The sequence below is a fragment of the Rattus norvegicus genome, chromosome 12, assembly GCF_036323735.1.
Source record: "Rattus norvegicus strain BN/NHsdMcwi chromosome 12, GRCr8, whole genome shotgun sequence".
Classification (NCBI taxonomy): Eukaryota; Metazoa; Chordata; class Mammalia; order Rodentia; family Muridae; genus Rattus; species Rattus norvegicus.
This window is the reverse complement of record NC_086030.1, coordinates 45835353-45853773: the sequence shown is the minus strand read 5'-3', so window position 1 is coordinate 45853773 and position 18421 is coordinate 45835353. Positions and strand designations below refer to the sequence as shown.

Below are 18421 nucleotides of genomic sequence, written 5' to 3'. Positions count from 1 at the left end.
TGTGGTGGTCCCTCCAGTCCTCCTGGAAAATCACTGTGGCCTTCCATGCACTTGGCCTCACGAGGATCAACTTTCCATTCCAGCCTGTTGACACTCATCATTTAGCTGGTGAAACCGGAACTGAATTGTTGGACCCGGAGATAACACCTTTGCTGTGCTTTCCCCCTTGTCTTAAAGAAGACCGTTGAAACACTTAATTATTAGCTATTATTAATACCTAATTATGTTTTGGGGCACAGTGGATATTTAAAGAATATTTGCCGAGCAAGTATCAAACGAGTGGAAATTCCCCTCTGATTGGGACCATTCCCCACTCTTTTCTTTGAAAGTGGGCCGGCTAGGATCATTTGGGTTTTGATTGATGTCATCATTATTTCTTTTGCCTTGTGAGGACCCAGCCTGGGTGAATAGGTTGTATTGTGTTAGGATTGGGGTAAGTGATTGAGGCTCTGGGTGGTGTATGAGAGGCTCAGCTGAGATCCTAAAGAATTAACTGGAGGGCAGGGTAGGAGAGTCATTCTCCTGATGGCTTTAAGGGCCAGTCTGTCGTAAAGAATGGAGAGAAGCCAGGTGGAGCAGGAGAATGGGGATTTGGGGTATGGAGGGAGAAAGGTGTGTGTGTGTGTGTGTGTGTGTGTGTGTGTGTGTGTGTTATGTGTGTAAGAGAGAGAGACAGAGAAAGAGATGGATGGATGGACGGATGGATGGATGGATGGATGGATAGATCGGTAGGGAGGGAAAGAGGGTGGGAAGGAGGGAGGGGAGACAGAAGCATTTGGCAGGCTCACGAGTCTTCTGAAGAACTCTGGAGTTGGTCTTATAAACAATAGACCTTTCGGAACAGGAAAGACCTGTCTTTCTCCTTGGCTCATGTTTTCTTGTGCTTCAGGCACCTCACATACCCCACACCCCTCCCCGCACCCCCGCTGTTTGTTCCGGTCTTAGAATTGTGCCTGATTCCTCAACCCTGACTTGCCTGACTGCTCAAAGCCAGATTGCAGGCTCCCTTCTCTTATCCTGACAATCAAAACTGACTTGATAACTATAACTCAGCTTTCCCTTTGCTGGGAGAGCTGGACCGGGGCTTCAGGAACATCCCTGCTGCCTGGGGGTATTGCTTACCAGCTGTGTGATTTGGATGGTGCATTTCATCTTTCTAGCCCTCAGTTTCCCAATCTGTAGAAGGGGAAGCTGGGAAGCTAAGACTTGACCCTACCTCATAGGAGCCTAGTGTGACTGAATATATAAAATCAATTAGCTGGAGTGTCTTTCACCAAGTAAGGATTCAGAGTCACTGTCCCAGCTTGATTTCTGTTGCTGCGATAAAACACTAACGAAACCTAATTGTGGGCGGGGAGGGGTACTTGGCTCGTACCCTTCCGCTGTGAGCCAAAGCAAACCTTTCCTTCCTTAAGCTGCTTTTGTCAAAATAATTTTTCACAGCAACCAGAAAAGTAGCTATGACGTCATCCCATCCTCTTGGGCCACCAGGAATTGGACTCTGGACAGACGTATGACCTTCGACGTCCCTTTCACCCCAGCCTTCTCCTCCCTACATTGTCACAGGAGGATGGATTCTAGCATCTGTATTTCAACCTCGAGGACAGACTATGGCTGTGTGGAGTCACCACAAAGGGCGTAGACCAAATACAGGAAGCAGAACGGCAGAAACAGCTCTGCCGGCACATCTGAAGTTCTTGTGGAGTAGGCTTGAAGCATTTATACCGTCCTGCCCGCTATTCATTGAGAAATCATTACTTGAGGCCGTAGCATCCTGATAGTGTGTGCACCTCGGTGATAGAACATTTAGTTGCTCGATAAATGAAGCACGGAGTGCTAAGAACATCAGCTCCTTTATTATGAACATTATTATTTACTCTTATCTTCCCCCTAAACAACAGCTCAATTCACACAATGAAGACACCCCCACCCCCACATACACAATACCACTAGCCTGCGTGCCAGGCTGTCTGACCTTTGCTTGGTTCCTGGTGGAGCTGCCTGAAGACAGCTCTCTGTAAAAACCTGACTTGGACACAGGGGACACAATAAAGGGGACCTTAGCCGGAGAATTAACTGAGGGGCTCCCAGAGTCCTTGGTGGTGATGGTTTGAGAGCCATGGGGTCATGCTGTGAAAAATCCAGACTGTGTTTTATGTGGATAAATCCCATATGGGGATATAAGACCTATCTATAACCTCTTCTAGACAGAGAGTTTAGAAACACACTGAGGTAAGCCAATGAGTCCCATCAACCAAGCCACATATAAGGAGGGCCCAGAGCAGGGGATCTGGGTGGTGGGAAGGTCCCCAGAGAAAAGCAAGTCTTGCGTTAGCTGCAAGGTAAAAATGTAACATGAAATCTTCAGTCCCCATTTGCTTGTTTTGCAACTATAGACCGTGTGGTGTCTTCACCCAGACAAGGTGAAGAAAAACCTCCCAATACTTTGACCTAAGGCAACCAAGCGAGGCGGGCCCATTGTGTCACCCTGTGGAGAAATCTACTACTACATTATCCAGGGATGGTCATTTGGTTCTCCCTCCCATCCCCCAACATCTGAGTTGCCTTAAATCTGAGTGCTGCTAAAGTCGTCTACCCTCAAATCAGAGAGTCCCTGGGGCAGGGGCCTGGAGCAAAGAAGGACCAAGGCTGACGTCTTAGGAGCAGGTGACTTCCTGGTTGTCTTGAGGAAGCTCGTTGTTAAAGCTGCTCTCTCCAAAGGGTGAGTAAGGAGGGACCTGGGGAGCCTCAATGATGAGCAGACCCTCTGGAGAAAGTGAGGCAAATACAGTCACTGGATCCACTTCTGCAGGAAGCCTGGGAGAGCAAAACACAAGATCTTACCCACTGATTGTTTTTAAACTAGCTGAAACTACTGTATTCGTTGGAAAGAAAATGTTCTTTTGCATGTTTGTATGTGTGTGTGCACACCCGTGTGCATGCGTGTGTGCACATGAGTGTGCATGTGTGCGTGTGTGCACGTGCGCACCCAGGCATCCCCCCTCCCATCAGAACCTGATTTTGGGAATCTTCCCCTATTGTTTGCCTTCTTATTGTTTGAGGCACAGGGTCTCTCACTAAACCTGGAGTTTGTGAATTTGGTGAGGCTAACTAGCCTTTGGGCCTCAGGGATACTCTATCTTTCCACCTCGGTTACAGACGTGTGTGGTCGCACCTGGCTTCTATGAAGGTGTCCCGATCTGAACTCCGGCCTCGTGTTACCATCTTTTAAGAGTCTCGTTCAGTAAACCACGTGAATCCAAGCCTCTGTTTCATAGATCATGAGACCCGCGGGTGGAGATGGCAGAGTCAGATAAACTTGAGTCAGAGAGCACCAAAGATGGGATCTGTGTTTTCAAATCTGATTCTGCTTCTCAGAAGGACTTGGGAGGTGGGAGGAGACAGCCTCTTGCTGAGCCCTGGCTGGCCTTAAGACCTTAACTTTTAGACCTCCCGAGGACTGTAATTGTAGGCATGTGTCACCCCACCCAGCTCTAAGAATTAAAAGATCTTTTCTTTGTTATTTGGTGGGAACGAAGCTGCCCAGTATATGATTTCTTCTTCCACAAACTCGAAACCATGAGGGCATGTTAATGGTTTCCTTGGAATGCCCATATTAGTAAGAATACAAAAGCCCATGACCGGCTGAGCCCTTTCAACATTTCGGGTGTTGCCTCAGATTCGGTTGCTAAGAATCCCGCCAAGAAGGTCCTATTACCATCCCTACTTCACAGGCAAAGATAATGAGCTTCGAGGTGGTTACGCTTGGTGTTGGCAGATAGACTCAGAACTAAAATCCTGGGCTCCAAAGAGCATGTTCTCCTGCCTCCCCTGGTACCAGTCACGTGAGGGAAGGACAGAGTAGCCAGGATCATCAGAGACCTTCCCACAGGCCCAGCTAGCTCTGCCTCTCCAGGTTGTGAGTAGGACGCTCCCTAGAGGGTGGAGCGAGTGGGAGTCCCGGGGGAGGGAGGAGGGGTATGGAGGGGTGGGAGTCATTTCCTATGATCAGAAGCCAGAAGCCCTACGAGCCACACCCACCCAAAACCATCTTGCCAAGCCGGAACTCTGAAGATCAACAAAGGTGCTTCTAGAGGACTTGGACAATCGCCAAGTCAAGCTTTGGAAGCAAGAACACAAGGCCGGGCTGTGGGTCTCCCTCCTACCGCCCCGCCCACTGTGGGGGACGGGCCAATTCTATTTAACCGTCCGTGTGCCGGGCCGTGGGCACCTGGTATAAGTATAGCTTTGGGCCCCACAGGCAAGCAGAGCTGAGTTTACATTCTGAAGCTTCTCCAACCAGCAGAAGGGGACTGATGATCTGACCTCTTCCAAACCTAATTCCTTGTAGGGAAAAGAATGTCAGAATAGTATCCTGGAGTCGACTGAGCGCTGTGAGGAAGCCTTGCCGTCACTGGCCCTGCATGCTGGCACCCTGACAGTTGTAGATACTTAGAAGCAAGTTACAGTGATTTCAGAGCCCAAAAGACCTTCCTGATGACCCAGCGGGATGATCTTGGACCGGGAGACACGGAGGCCTAGAGACAGGAGTAGACCCGTTTTGGGAGATGTGGGAAAACGTTAAGTTCCCCTTAGGTTCTTATTTGCATGTCCCCCGCTGAGTGCTAACTACCCTTGTCACCTCTAGGGCCCTTCACTAACTGCCTTTCCCTTTCCCAGTAAAAGCTGACTTAACATTTCAACTAGCCTTATCTAGTTAGAACTGGCCCAGGGTAGATAAGAGTCTTTGAGTTTATTTCCCTCACAGGTACATTGTTTAGGGATCTCGTTGGTGGTGTTAATTTAACGTTATTAAAAGTGAGCTGACCGCAGAGCCCGGTAAAGCCCTAAACCCGGTATGGTAGTCTCTGAGTCTGAGAAAGTCAGGTCTGTGAAATCTGTCATCTGAGATCCCTTGATCCAGTAGGGAGGTAGAGGGACTGCTACCTCTTTTCTTTTAGAGACAGCTTTATCAAATTGTGTGTGTGTGTGTGTGTGTGTGTGTGTGTGTGTGTGTGTGTTTTCACGTGATTATGATCACATACATGTCCACAAGCATATGGAAGTTGGGGATCAACTTTGGGTATCGTTCCTCAGGAAATTCCCAGTTTGTTGTTGCTGTTGTTATTGTTATTATAATTATAATTATTAATCATCATGATCACCATCATCATCATTGGTGGGATAGTTCAGGGGATCCGGGACTCCCTAATTAGCCTAGGCTGTCTCTGGCCAGCAAGTCCCAAGCAACCTCTTGCCTCTGCCTCCCCAGCCTTGGGATTATGAGCACATCCCACCATGCTGGGATTTCTTCATGGGTGCTGAGGCTGGGGCACAGGCCCACCTGTGTGTGCGGTAAGCAGTACACTCACTGAGCTATCTTCCCGGCTCCCAACTCCCAATTCCCTTTCATTTCCAACCCCTGGCAGCAGCGTCCTATGCTCTCCCTTGAAGAGCCCTGTTATTTAGTCATCCACACAAAGGCGAAATGCTACAGAGTTGCTCTCCCTGTGTTTTGTCTGCTTCCTCACCCAGCCTTGCATTCCCCAGCTCCACCTGTGTGCTCAGATTTCTCCTCCCTTTCTCCTTCAGGGTTTTCTAAACGTCTGGCTCTATTCCTACCGGCACTTTAACTCTGTCACCACCCGCCCCTTTGAACTCCAGTTTCCTCACGGACAAGGTGAGTTTAATAATCGTGCTTAATGGGATCCCTTTAACAATAAGTTGGATTAAACCTGCAGACCTCATAACATGGCCACCTCAAGTCACAGACACCAACCAAGGGCTGACCAGATACCCGGGGAGCCGTGACACAAGAACAAAGTGCTCTATGCTGAGCATCTTCCGGGATGACTTCCTGCATCCTGTTTCCTGTTTCTCCTCCAAGCTGGGGGTAGAAGAGGGCCTACCTCAGACCTGTTAGGGACCTCTAAACTGTCTCTCCTATCCAACACAAACAGGCCTCTGGGGTTGGAAGTGCACCCCACTTGGAAGTACACCCCAGGCTTAGGTGAGATCCTACTCTGCATAGGTGGGATCCTCTAAGGACCCTGGGCTTGACTAAAGAAATATCTCTGTCCTCTAAAGACAATCAAGTTCCCTGATGCTAGCCCAGGGCTATCCCGGTGTCCAACTGGGCTCCTTGATGTGTCCCATTTGTCAAGCCACTCTTGTGTGTAACTCTGACCTTTGGGGGTTTTAATAATATCAATCCCCTCCACCAAACACTTTGCCGTAGTCCTCCAGATCTCTGGGGGGGAGTGAAAGCTCAGAGCAGCTACCCGAGTCGCTCTAAGGGAACCATTAATTTTATCTTAATATGGAAGCTCTCTACACCAGGGGTCGGAATCACAATGCTAACAGAGTTAAGGGTACCGCTGGGCACTGACATTCACAATGGATGGAGGCGTGCTGTGCTGACAGAGGAAGACCCTGGGGACCTCCACTTGTTGAAGGGAAGGAGGTTTGGGTGGTCCCAGCAACACAGACTGAAGCTCAGCCTTGACCATCAGAGTGTTCGGTCCTCGGAGAAGGAGGTTGCAGAAAGGATTAATTGTGTTGGGAGGGGGGCTGATGTAGGCAGCGCCATCCCATAGATTGAGGAGTAGTTACACCATCTTCAGCAACCTCAGGCATTTCTATCTACTCTCTGAGTTCCCAGAGAGCAGCTTCCTGTGAGTCCTCAGAGGAAGGGAAATCCGAAGGAAATGGGTGTGTTTTCTTTTGTTTTGTTTGAGGCAGGGTCTCACTGGGTAGTCCTGGGCAGCCTATATTAGCTGAGGTTGGCATGAAACTTAGGACGATATTTTGTCCCAGCCTTCAGAGCTCTGGGTGTGAACCACCATGTCCACACCATGTCCAGCTTTGGACACTTCTCTCTCTCTCTCTCTCTCTCTCTCTCTCTCTCTCTCTCTCTCTCTCTCTTTCTCTCTCTCTGTGTGTGTGTGCACGTTTGGCATGTGGAGGCCAGAGCAGGACAATGGGTGTCTTCCTCATCCAATGGCAATAAGTCTCCGCCTTGTTCCCGTGACGTGATCTCTCACATGAAGCTGGCCATTCCAGTGAGGCTGGCTGCCCAGTGACTGCTTAGGATCTGTCCTCCTCTGCTCCACAACAACAGGGCTACAGGTTCCGCTGTACTGCCATGGCTGGTTTTGCCCATAGTTGCTGGAGATTCATTCCCAGGTCTTCGTGCTTACAGAGCAAAGCTCTTATCCTCTGCACCTCTCCTCACACCCTGGACATTTTTGATAATGGTTGATTCACCATGTTCCCTGCTGGATCTTTTCCTCATCTTTGCCCTGTTTGTGATTCTGTCCAGAACCTGGGTCTGAGCCTCTGGAAGGCGACATCTATACCCTCCCCCCTCCCTCAGCCCCTCCCTCCCTCCTCAGTTCTGTTTGATCTGGATGCTGAGCTGGGAAGGGGTGAGGGTCACAGATTGCAAGCCAGTGACTGCAAGAAGAAACTTGCTGGTGTTTGCCTTATCAGGAAGTTTCCAAGGGCTTCCAAGAACCATGGGGGCTGTGGGGATTGAGTCAGGGAAGGGCACAAGATGCAGACTCAGATTGCTGAGCTGAAAGAAATTCAGCTGATGCAGTCTCTCTGACCTGGGACATCTTTGCCAGTATGGAGCTCAGACACAATCATGAGAATCCTGGCAACAAACCTCCTGTATGAGGACCCCTAGGAACATCTACCACTTTCTGCAAGGATACCTTTAACAGGTGGAGGAAACAGATCAGAGACCTGTTTGGGGCAGTGCTAAATCCTTACTATAGACTTCAGCCTTTCCCTTTCACCTACTGGAGATTTCCTTTCTCCAGAATACTCAGAGGGAAGGAGGGAGGTAGGTTCCCAATACATCTTCGTTCCATCCTATGCCATCACTGCAGAGGTCAGGATGGTGAAGGCTGAGAAAGACCTCAGGGCCAGACATATACCCAGTGAATGGTACTGACTGGGAAGACAGCATGACAGGTCCCTGAGCCTCTAGTGCAGCCAGCATCCTCCACTGAGCCTTCTCTCCTTACAGAGACTGCCAGTTAGGGGATGTGGTCATGCTTCATCCGTTCCTCTTGGCTGCCTGCTTACGGCTCTCACAAGACCAGAGCTAATGAGAATCCCTCCCTTAAGTCAAACTGGTCCTTCCTCTAGAGCAGCATCTCAGTCTCCAAACCTCCATGGCTGGTGAGAGTGATCTCAGGAAACCAGACAACAGTAAGTCAGTATTTTGAGGCACGTGGGTATTACCTTAGCTGTAGGGGAAGACAGCCTACTAGAGGAGCTGTGGAAGTGGCTCAGTGTGCAAGCATAAAGGTCTGAGTTCAAATTTCCAGCACTCATGGAAAAACACATGTGTGGCAGTGTATGCTTGTGACCCCACTGCTATGAGACAGGGAGGCAGGAGGACTGGTGTGGGCTTTCTGGCCACTAGCCCAGCTCTAGGGTCAGTGAGAGACTCTAACTCAGGGCACTAAGGTAGGAAATGTAGGAGCAGAGCACACAACGTCTGCAGCTGGCCTCTGTTCAAACACAAGAGTCCATGCACTCCAGAGCATGCACATATGCATGCATTGCACACACGCATACATGCATGTACACACATGCAACACATACACACACATGCATATACATATACATACACATGCATGCATACACATACATATGCATTTCACATACACACATGCACACACATGTATGCACACATGCACACATATGCATGCATGCACTCGCACACGTGTACATGGACACTCATGCTCATGCATGCACAAGCGTGCACACACACACACACACACACACACACACACACACGATCCTATCACAGCAACTGGGAGGCTTACTCTGATGGCAATACCCTCTCCTGTCTATCCTCCTGGGTGGATGAGCACTACAGTTCTCAGTGTATGATAGATGAATCGTTTTGCCTCTCTGTTCCCTGATGGGGTCAATGCCCTCCTCACAGGGCCCCAAGCTGATGAAATGACAACCTAACTCCCTACTTGGGGTCACCTATTGAAGGTTTACTATGACAGCTTCTGAGAGCTCAGCTCCTTGCCCAGGTGTGTCTCTCCCAAGAAAGTTGGGCTCTACTCATGATCGCAATGCCTGCCCGCAGTCCACCCGCAAGGCCACTTACTGTATTTTCTTGGTGAAGTTCTTGGAGACAATCCCACCTTCTTGCTGCTTCTCTTCGTGCTTCCCTGGAAGACAAGAGCGTCATCGTGTGTTAGAATCCGCATCTCTTGGTTATCATTCAGGATATGGGTTGATTTCCAATCCTGCTCTGCTCCTGTCTTCATTAACTTAGGGATGGTTCAGAGTTCAGGCTTTGAGCCTCAGGACTTTGGCATATAGACTCAAGCCTACCTCCCAGGCTGGCTGAAGATGAGCTAATCTGATGGGCAGGAAAGAGGACTTTGATGATAGTTTGTTGACAACTCAGTGCTATACTGGGACGCCTGCTCCCTAGCTTTCAGCCTCCTGCTTCACCCCTACCCACTAGCCAGCAGCCATTGCAGATCCAGGAGCTTAGCATTACAGATCGATCAGTGACATAGGAGGAAGAACCGAAGCCCCATCGGGGACTCCCTGGCCATCCAGTACCCTTCCCTGGTTCTACGGATCAGCTTCTCTCTCCTGCTGTTATTGAAATATGGACTCAGCGCTTAGAAGTGGGTTGGAGTTCACCCAGAAAGGTGGATGGCTGCTCTGGGCTTTGATCGGTTCTCACTGAATCAAGGCCAGATGCTGTGGCCTCCTACTCCTCTTGCTGTCACGCTTGCATCGAGCCCTCAGTATCGCCTTATCCTAGAGAAAGGACAGCCTTTCTTCAAAGCTTCAAGGTGCTGGAGACACTCAGACTCTCCTAAGGTAGCTCTCCTCTGAGAGGGAGCCACAGAACCAGAGAGGCCGAGATTCCACAGCCCCACATTCCCGGGTTCCTTCTCCCAATTATGGAAGAGAAGGATGAAATTACAAGAAGGTTGGGACCATGGCTTTTACAGTGCAAATTATGATCCTCTCAGCTCTCCTCATTCATCCCCTTCCTCTCCTTCCTCCTCCTCCTTTCCCTCCTCCTCCTCCTCCCCCTCCTCCTCCCTCCCTCTTCCTCCTCTTCCTCCCCCTCTTCTAAAGTAAAATGTCTCCAATTTCTCTTTGAACAAACAGGATTAGTGCCTGGCTCGGCCACCTTTCAGCACTTCCCGCTCCCTTTTGAAGCCACATTCCAGAGCCCAGGCGCCATATTCACACACGGGAGCTTCATAAAACAGTCTATAAATACCCAGGGGGATTACAGCATCATGTGGAGGTCCAAAGTGTCTTCGAGCCGTCATTTACAGGTGATTGCATTAGCGATACTTTGTACCAGTTAATCATCCCTTTAATAACATTTTCTGATTACAAGATAATGCATATGGATGTTACAACGCGTAGGAAATAAACCTTCAAAAGGCCCAACCACCCATTATCCCACCCCACCCCCAGGCTGTCATAAATACCGTGTTCACGTCTCCAGACATAGAGAATGCTTCCCAGAAACTTAGAGATTTTCCAGAATACGGCCACACATCACACCCTGTACCAAAGGGATCATTCTGTGCACTGGATGGAAATCTGATCTCATCTCACTAATACGTTCTGATTACTTTCCATTTTCCCCAAATACTCCTTAATGGCGCACGCGCGTGTATGTGTGTGTGTGTGTGTTGTGTGGTGTGTGTGTGTGTGTGTGTGTGTGTGTGTGTGTTTCTCGTTTGCTTATCCACCTTATGATTTTATTGGGTTCTATGTCGATTAATTCATTTAAAATCGTGTGCTTGGTATGGGTCACATGCCACGGAGATCAGAGGACAGCTTGCAGCAGTCAGTTCATCCCCAGGTCCAAATGTAATCTCAGGCTGCCTTTGAGACTGAGACATCTTGCAGGGGGTGGGGGTGGGGGCTCAACCTTAGATTTCTGAGGGAGGGTCTTTCACTGAACCTGGAGTTTCACTTGACTAGTCTATTCGGCTGATCAGAAAGTACCCAGAATCCTCCTGCCTTTGCCTCCCCAGTACTCAGGTTGCCATGCCAGCCTTTAGGTGGGCTCTGAGGACTGGAACTCAGGACCTTGTCATTTTTAATGGCTGCATCGTATTCCACTTCAGGACTCCGTAATGTCTGACGCAGCCCACCCCTTACTTTGTGGAAGCCTCCCCTCCCCACTAAAATGCCTTGCAGACAGATCTTCACACCAAGCCCAGTGATCTCTGGGATTTGAGGCAAGCCTGCGACCTTCTAAGGGCTGAGCTACATTACTACATGGTCCTTAGGAAAGTCACTATTGTTCCACTACAGGGAGGAAAGATATACTGACCGGAATTCACCTTTTAAACTGCTGTGTCTGGAGGCTAGAACTCTGTATCCAGTGGGTGGGTGTGCTATCAACCCAGAGGTCATTCTGTTCAACTCTGTGACAGTTACCTGCCCTGCACGGGCAGGGTCCTGTGGTCCTAAGAGCACGGTCTGTTCTCTGGTTCCCTCCCTGAGGCCAGGGCCTCTGAGGAGCCTGCTTCCACTGGGGACAGGCCAGAGCCTCTGACTCAGCTCTTCTGAGCCCTCTCCTCCTTCTGCCGGCCTCATGACTGCCAGAGGCAGTGGTGAAGAAGATGAAGGTCTAACCGTCAGCTCAACAGACATCAGCAACGTACAGTCTTTGAACTAGTTCTTCTCCACTCTGCCTACCATGCTGCTGCTGTGTGTCCGTTCAATAACTGACACGAGATAGTCAATGCTTTGAAACAAAGTCAGCGTTTGGGTGAGATAATTTTGCCTAAACAGTATTAAACAGTAGAGCCAGTTTCAGACAGGCAGGGCTCTGCCACGGCATTCGGTAGGTCAGCATAGTGACTACATTTCCAACTTGGGATACTTTGGGTTTCAGATGAGGTCTCTGGGGGCCCTGGTCCCATCGTAAGCCAAGGGATACCCATGTAGGCTGGGCCTCTGTTCTCAGCAACTTACTTAATGCCAACTCCTTTAAGCAGGGACTTCATTGCCAGCACTGAGTGGATAGAGAAGCTAAAATTCAGAGACTCTCAGTGAATCAGAGAGGCCGAGTTGCCCTGAACACACCTGATCAAGTGACCCCAGAAGTCATGGAGCAAAGATCTGGAAGAAGAGGTGGGCAGAGTCCCAAGAGCCAGATGTCAATCCCTGCTTAGATAACACTTCCTGACAGGGCTCTACCCTTCTCTGGCCCTCCGTGTAGTCTCTAAAACGTTGTGAAAACGGCCTTAACTGGAGCTCTGGGAGACACAATGGAGTGAGTCACACGGCCCTGGCAAGATGCACAGGTGAACCTTGGCGTTCACATCAATGTTTAGATTGGAAATGGGGATCCTCAGAAGTCTATGAATCCTGCCCAGGCTCTGAAAATGAGGTTCAGGCTGAGGAGAAGGAACGAGGGTCTCTGAGCAGGAAAGACTCCAAGATCGCTGGAAGGAAATGTGTAATTTGGAAATGTGTTAAAGAAGGTGGGTCATTCTTGTGCTTCATTTACATGTCATTTGCATATCGTTTTCATATCATTTGCATGCGCGCCTGGCTTATTGTGTGTCTAATGTTTACACCAGCAAGCATAACTCATTATGTTTTACTATATAATTTATATTATTGCTTATTAATACACTTATTTTGTATATTAACACAAATATTTTACATAATCGTTTCTATATAATTATTAACATAAAAATAAATTTGTGAATGATATTAAATTGTTTATGCATAATATATATTATTTATCAGAAGGAAGGGAAGATGGCTGTCTGTACAGAAAGATCGCCTCTGCCATCCCAGGACAGCATGGCTGTGATGTTTCTTAGGAGCTCTAGAAAGCTGTGGCTTTGAGAGAGAAACGCTGGTGTTGGGGGAAGTGCTCAGACCCATCAAAGAAAGGTGCTATTCCCAGGCAGAGCAGAGGGCCTGGGGACAAGACAAAAGCCTTTCCAGGCTTCCCCTAGCCAAAGCCTGGCCCAGTAACCCTTGAAGGGATCATTCTTGGCTGCTGTCTGCAGGAGACTGCCAGGTGCGATGGAAATCATGACCCCGCCTCAGGTCTGTAAACTGCACGGACTACGGAAGGCTCCAAGCCCTGCACCAGGAGGAGGCTTACTCATGATTTTGGCTCATCTGGAATCATTCAAAACTCCAAATAGCCTTTCCTCCACTTCCCAGACATCCGGAAGCAGATGACAAATCTGCCCTAACCTCTTTCTGAGACCAGCGTTGAAACAGAGGCCAGAGGTTGGGAGTGGGGTGTTCTAAAAGTAGATTCCCAGTTAGAGCTAGAGTAAGCCTATGAACCTCCGGGCAGGCCTGGCTTTAAGTATTAGGTACTACGAGAGAAGAAGCAGGTGGTTGGTTTTGTTGGGTGAGTTAGCCTTCCTAGGACTCAGTTTCACAATCTGTAAAATGGGCAGGGGTGGTGTTACAAGCCTACCCACACTCCTTTAAAAAAAACCCATCAAGAGTAACCAGTAAGCCAGCCTAGTTGGAGGTTGAGCAAAGGTCCAGCCTGAACCTGCTTGCAGAAGGACAGGTTCTTGTTTGCACTGTAGCTGTCCTTGACTCTGTTCCCCGACTTCCCTTTGCTTTTGCAGGGAGCCCCGGATCTTAGTTCTCAAACCCCTTTCATGAGAGAAAGAAAGCTTTGTCATCGTTCACTCTCTGTGGGCTCGGAGTCTTTAGAGCTGGGGCCACAGTCTAGCTGCGCATCATGGACATGGTTTATTTTGTGTGTTAGTTTCCAGTGTTCCCGTCTCACAGACAGAGACATCGGGGGTCTGGGGCACACCCGGAACCTCAGGATCACTAAGGTCCGTGGCTGAGATCTCAGCCTGTGGCTGCCAGACTCCACCTGTTAAGGAGTACCTTCTAATGGGGATGGAGAAGAGACTGCAGGGTGTAGGTGATCTGGGAGCCTCTGGATTAAACAACCATAATTAAAATAACCAGGGCGGGGTGGTGACGGGCTCGGTCAGCAGGACGCGCTATTAACTCCATTTCACTGACACTCTAGATAGATCGTCTGCATTCACTACACCTTCCCATTAGCCTTGCCTGACAGGAATGGTCCCGATTCCCACTGCGCAGATGGGAACACTGAGGCTCAGAGGGATGAAGAGACTTCCTAGTCTGCAACCGTGCTGCTACCCCACAGGAGGGCTGGAATTTGAACCCAGGTCTCGAAGAATGTTTGTCACGTGTTATTACTAGGACCTTCCCAGGTGCCCGTACCACAGCCACCGCTGTGGCTGCTGTTAACAAGAACAAACTCACCATCCGAACCCTGAGCACCATCTGCGCATTTACCATATAGATAAAAGATATGTTGGGGCTACCGCCATCCTTCCCGAGGACCCACGGGGAGGGAGCTCGTTGCCCAGAAAAGGAACGAGACAGCCGAAGAGAAAAGGAGCCGTCCCGTTGGCTAGCGAGGGTTGGCTCGCCAGCCAGTGCAGAGAGCCCACACCCACGTCAGCACGCGCCCCTGAGTGCCGCCTGCCCCACCACTCCCACACCCACGGCGTTTGATGTTTACAGTTGTACTCGGAGAGACTTTAAGACACCGCCTCGCACACTGCTCGGACTTGTCCCTGCCCAGATAATGCTTACAGAGTGGCGGTTATTGATTGCCTGGCTGACAGGCCTCTGCCAAGAACAAGCTCCTTTTAATGGCCTGTTAATTGGGAGGGAGGCAGGAGAAAGCTTTGCTGAGGCCCAGCTTACCAGGGGCCAAGCTTCCTGTCTCCTCTTTTTGCCCCCTGTGTATGTATTCTTTCTCCCAGAGTGCAATGGGGTAAGGAAAGCCCTGGGCCTAGCATGGTGACCAGGCCTAAGCTCTACTCTGGTCTTTTTGCTGACTCATTGTATGGCCTGGGACTGGGCCTCCTCAGCTGCAAGAGGGGAGTAGACAGTCGGGATGACTGCCATTCATTCATTCATATATATATTCATATATATATGCATATATATATGTATATATATTCCCTTCCACCCCAATTCCCAAGGCAGTCTGGGTTGGCACCCTTTGTTGCTTTGAGCAAACTATGCAAACCTCTCTGTGCCTCAGTTTCCTAAAGTACAAAAGGGAGATGTGGACGCACCAGCCATGTCCTCTGGTTGTACTAACACAGGTGCTGTCTGGCACTGAGGACACGGTTCGGCGTGGTGCCTGGCAGACAGCTCTCCACCTAGGATAAGGTCCCTACTGCTGACATTACCACCCCAGCTTTCATTTCCTCATCTGGTGACTGCATTGACCCTGGCTCCTGTGCCCCTGGCTTTGGAATGTGCTAACCCCTCTCCCCGTGCCTTCAGAAGTCCTGCGTGCACTCATCTGGTCTTTATATTAAATTGTCCACCTCGAAACATCTAGCCTGGCTTCTGCCGGCTCTCGGGTGGGGCACGGTGTCCTGAGGACCCCAGCTACTCCATCACATCCACGCTCATTCCGTCACCCATTGAGAAACACTTGTCTCTGAAGATAACATTGTGGGTTGCATTCTTGGGACCTGAGGTCACCTGAGCCATGTTGTCTGTCACAAGTCCCTTCTCCTGAAGCTCTTTCTGGGATGAACCTGGGAGCACGCGCATAAGAGCACAGGCATGGGAGCACGCAACACACACACACACACACACACACACACACACACACACACACACAGAGGCACAACCCTGCCGGCCCGTCACTCACCTGACACTTCCACGTATCCATCCTTGGTCTTTACCATCAGTTCTTCCGGCTTGAAGCTGTGCACATTGACACACACTTTCCAGGGCTCCCCAGGGAAGGGTGGGGGGTTCCTACCCTCAGCAGGTACCCCAAACCTGGCTGTGGCTGTAGGCCCTCGGGGTACCATGCCAGACCTTAGGGTTCCAGGCCAGGCAGAGGAGAGCCGAGGCAAAGCCCACTCGGGCCAAGGGGCTGTCAAGTCGTCTGGGAAGGGGTCCATGCCAAAGCCATCGTCCAGCAGGCGGGAAGAGAGCGGTGAGTCCCGAAAGGGGTCTCGGCGCAAGCGGCTTGGGTAGGAGCACGGGAAAGGCAATTGCCCGTCAGCCATGGTGTTTGTTGAGCTTAGAGGGGGAAACAGAGGCTCAGAGAGACGGAGCCACCTACCCAAAGGTCACACAGCAAGGTGATGTGGCTTGAGATGGCTTTCAGAGTTTAATTCTCCACTTCAGAAAATGCTGATCTTCCTTTAGCCACAAGCCCAAACATCCGCTGCCCAGAATTGCACTGGGGTCCTGGCTCACAAAGGTGACCACCTAATCGGGCCCAGCAGAATCCCAGAGGGCCTCTCTCAGTCCCACCTCACCAGGCTATCAGCAAGCCACCGACTGCCCTCCTCCCAGGCTGCCCCGGCTCCCAGCCAAAGCCTGCTGAGGTCTTGAGCGCAGCCAGGAGTTTAATAAAAGCTCGGGGACTCACGCGCCTAGAAACTTCTCCTGGCTTCTGGGCTGGGAGCCTTCTATTTATTTGCTGCTGGGGGCTGGGGGCGGGTTTTGCAAGCGCCTCCTGTCACAGGAGTATTCAAAGGTGATGAACCAGTCCCTGAGAATCCGCTGAGAGAACAACTGGGCTCCGGGAGCGGGTGGGGAGCTGGGAGGGGCCGTAGCGTCCGAGTCCAGCCAGCCTCTCAGGCACGATCTCCTCCTCCTGCTCGGCTCCGCCCCGCCCTCCCTCTGCCTCCAGCAGCGTCCACTCTAGGCACCAGTGCCCCGCAGGGCACTAAAACCAGACTATTAATAACCCTCCGCCTGGCTGAGGGCTCAGGTCACACTCTGGAAATACCATCCTCAGACGTGTTCTGTCTTGCCTCCCACTCTGGGGACTCACAGAAGAGGAGAGATGACCCCTCATTGGATCGAGAAGCACACGGAATCCCCTCTTACAGTATGGCCCAAGTCTTACAGCCTCAGACTTCTGAGAATGATGTTTGTTTTTTAAATGACAGTTTACGTTATGAAAAGCAGGACGTTGTCAGGCAGAGTCTATTGGGGTAGGTAGGTCTTGGGGTGAGAAAACAGATGGAGCTCAACTTCCAGCACAGCCTGAGCCACTGGGGATTCACAGCCTGGAGGCAGAATGGGGGTCAACGGATGGGAAATGACTGAGGGGAATTCAGGGACCAGAGGGAATTCCAGATAAACGGATCTAACTGAATTCCTCTATGGATAGACTCGGGTGGCCAGACCTTGCTTTGAAAGTCAATGGAGGATGAGCAACTGATCAGGCATGGGAGGGGGTGATCACACATGGAGTTATGGGGGTTGCAGCTGAACTGACATGTTCTTGCTAAAACCGGGTGAAGAGAACACACCCCTGGGCCTCCGAGGAGGAGTCTGCCTGAAGTTTGGTCAAGGGAAGAATTTCGATCAGCGGCAATATTACTCCAAGGCATGCCTGAGCCGCCTGGTTTCCACCTGAGGGAGTGGGGCAGGAGAGGAGCCTGCTCTGGGACTCGTCATCAGGAATGCATGAGGTCATAGACTTTGCAGAGGAGTCTATGCTTTTAGGCTTTCGACTTTCAACTTATTGGTTGCATAATGTTTGCTCTCAAGTGCTTCGTAAACATTAGCTGGTGGAATCCTCCCCCTCTGCGCACTGAGAGCTGCGAGCTTACCACTGTCCCATTCGGCAGGAGAGTAAACAATCATAAGTCATCAGAAACCTTTTTTTTTTTTTTTATTGACTGCCTTATACATGCTGGAAAGCATTTCACCACAGAGCGAGCTGCACCGTCAACCCTCCTCCCTTTGTAAAATCACTTATCGAGGTGGGTTCACAAATAAAAACATCACACAACAGGTTGAGGCTAGCTAATAGCCACTCGAACACCTGCTCAGTCCCGAATGCTTTCCATCTCGGCGAACCCCTGTACACAGAGCAGCCACGCCCTGGAGCCCCACTTTGTGAACTCCGTACTCAGAACAGCCACGCCGAAGCTTTCTTATGTGTTTTACACTTTAACTATCAATCGCAGCTTTATCCACAGCTCCACCATACAGAAGAAAAAAAAAGTCGATCATGGGGTGGAAACTCGGGGAGAAAAATGTTTTTTAACCTCTTCCATGACTTATGTGTCCTTCGCCTACATCTATCCTTCCTCATTACCTAAGATGGCCCTGTCTTGATGTTCTTTCTAGATGTTACTATGTCATCCTACTATGCTACGCCTCATAGGGGGAATCCTAATCTGTAATGTGTGTGTGTGTGTGTTTGTGTGTGTGTCTGTGTGTGTATGTGATGTATGCTGTGTGTGCGTATGTTTATGTGTGTGTGTGATGTATGATGTGTGTACGGATGTTTATGTGTGTGTGTGATGTATGATGTGTGTGTGTGTGAGGTATGATGTGTGTGTGTGCCTGTGTGTGT

At 50.1% G+C, this 18421-nt stretch overlaps 1 protein-coding gene across 2 annotated transcripts in view; it reads right to left on the bottom strand.

The window, feature by feature from the left end:
- Positions 1-17875, bottom strand: part of Hspb8 (heat shock protein family B (small) member 8) — a 30551-nt gene extending 12676 nt beyond the window's left edge. The window contains exons 1-3 of one of the 2 annotated variants that reach the window (NM_053612.2): positions 15740-16466; positions 9140-9203; positions 1835-2817 (exon numbers count right to left, since the gene is read on the bottom strand). In NM_053612.2, coding sequence (NP_446064.1) covers positions 2658-2817; positions 9140-9203; positions 15740-16106 — 591 coding nt within the window. In that variant the 5' untranslated portion in view covers positions 16107-16466 and the 3' untranslated portion in view covers positions 1835-2657. Of the gene's footprint in view, positions 1-1834; positions 2818-9139; positions 9204-15739 lie in introns of those variants that run through there. The other variant, XM_039089000.2, reaches the window with a different exon arrangement.
- Positions 17876-18421: the final 546 nt, after the last annotated feature.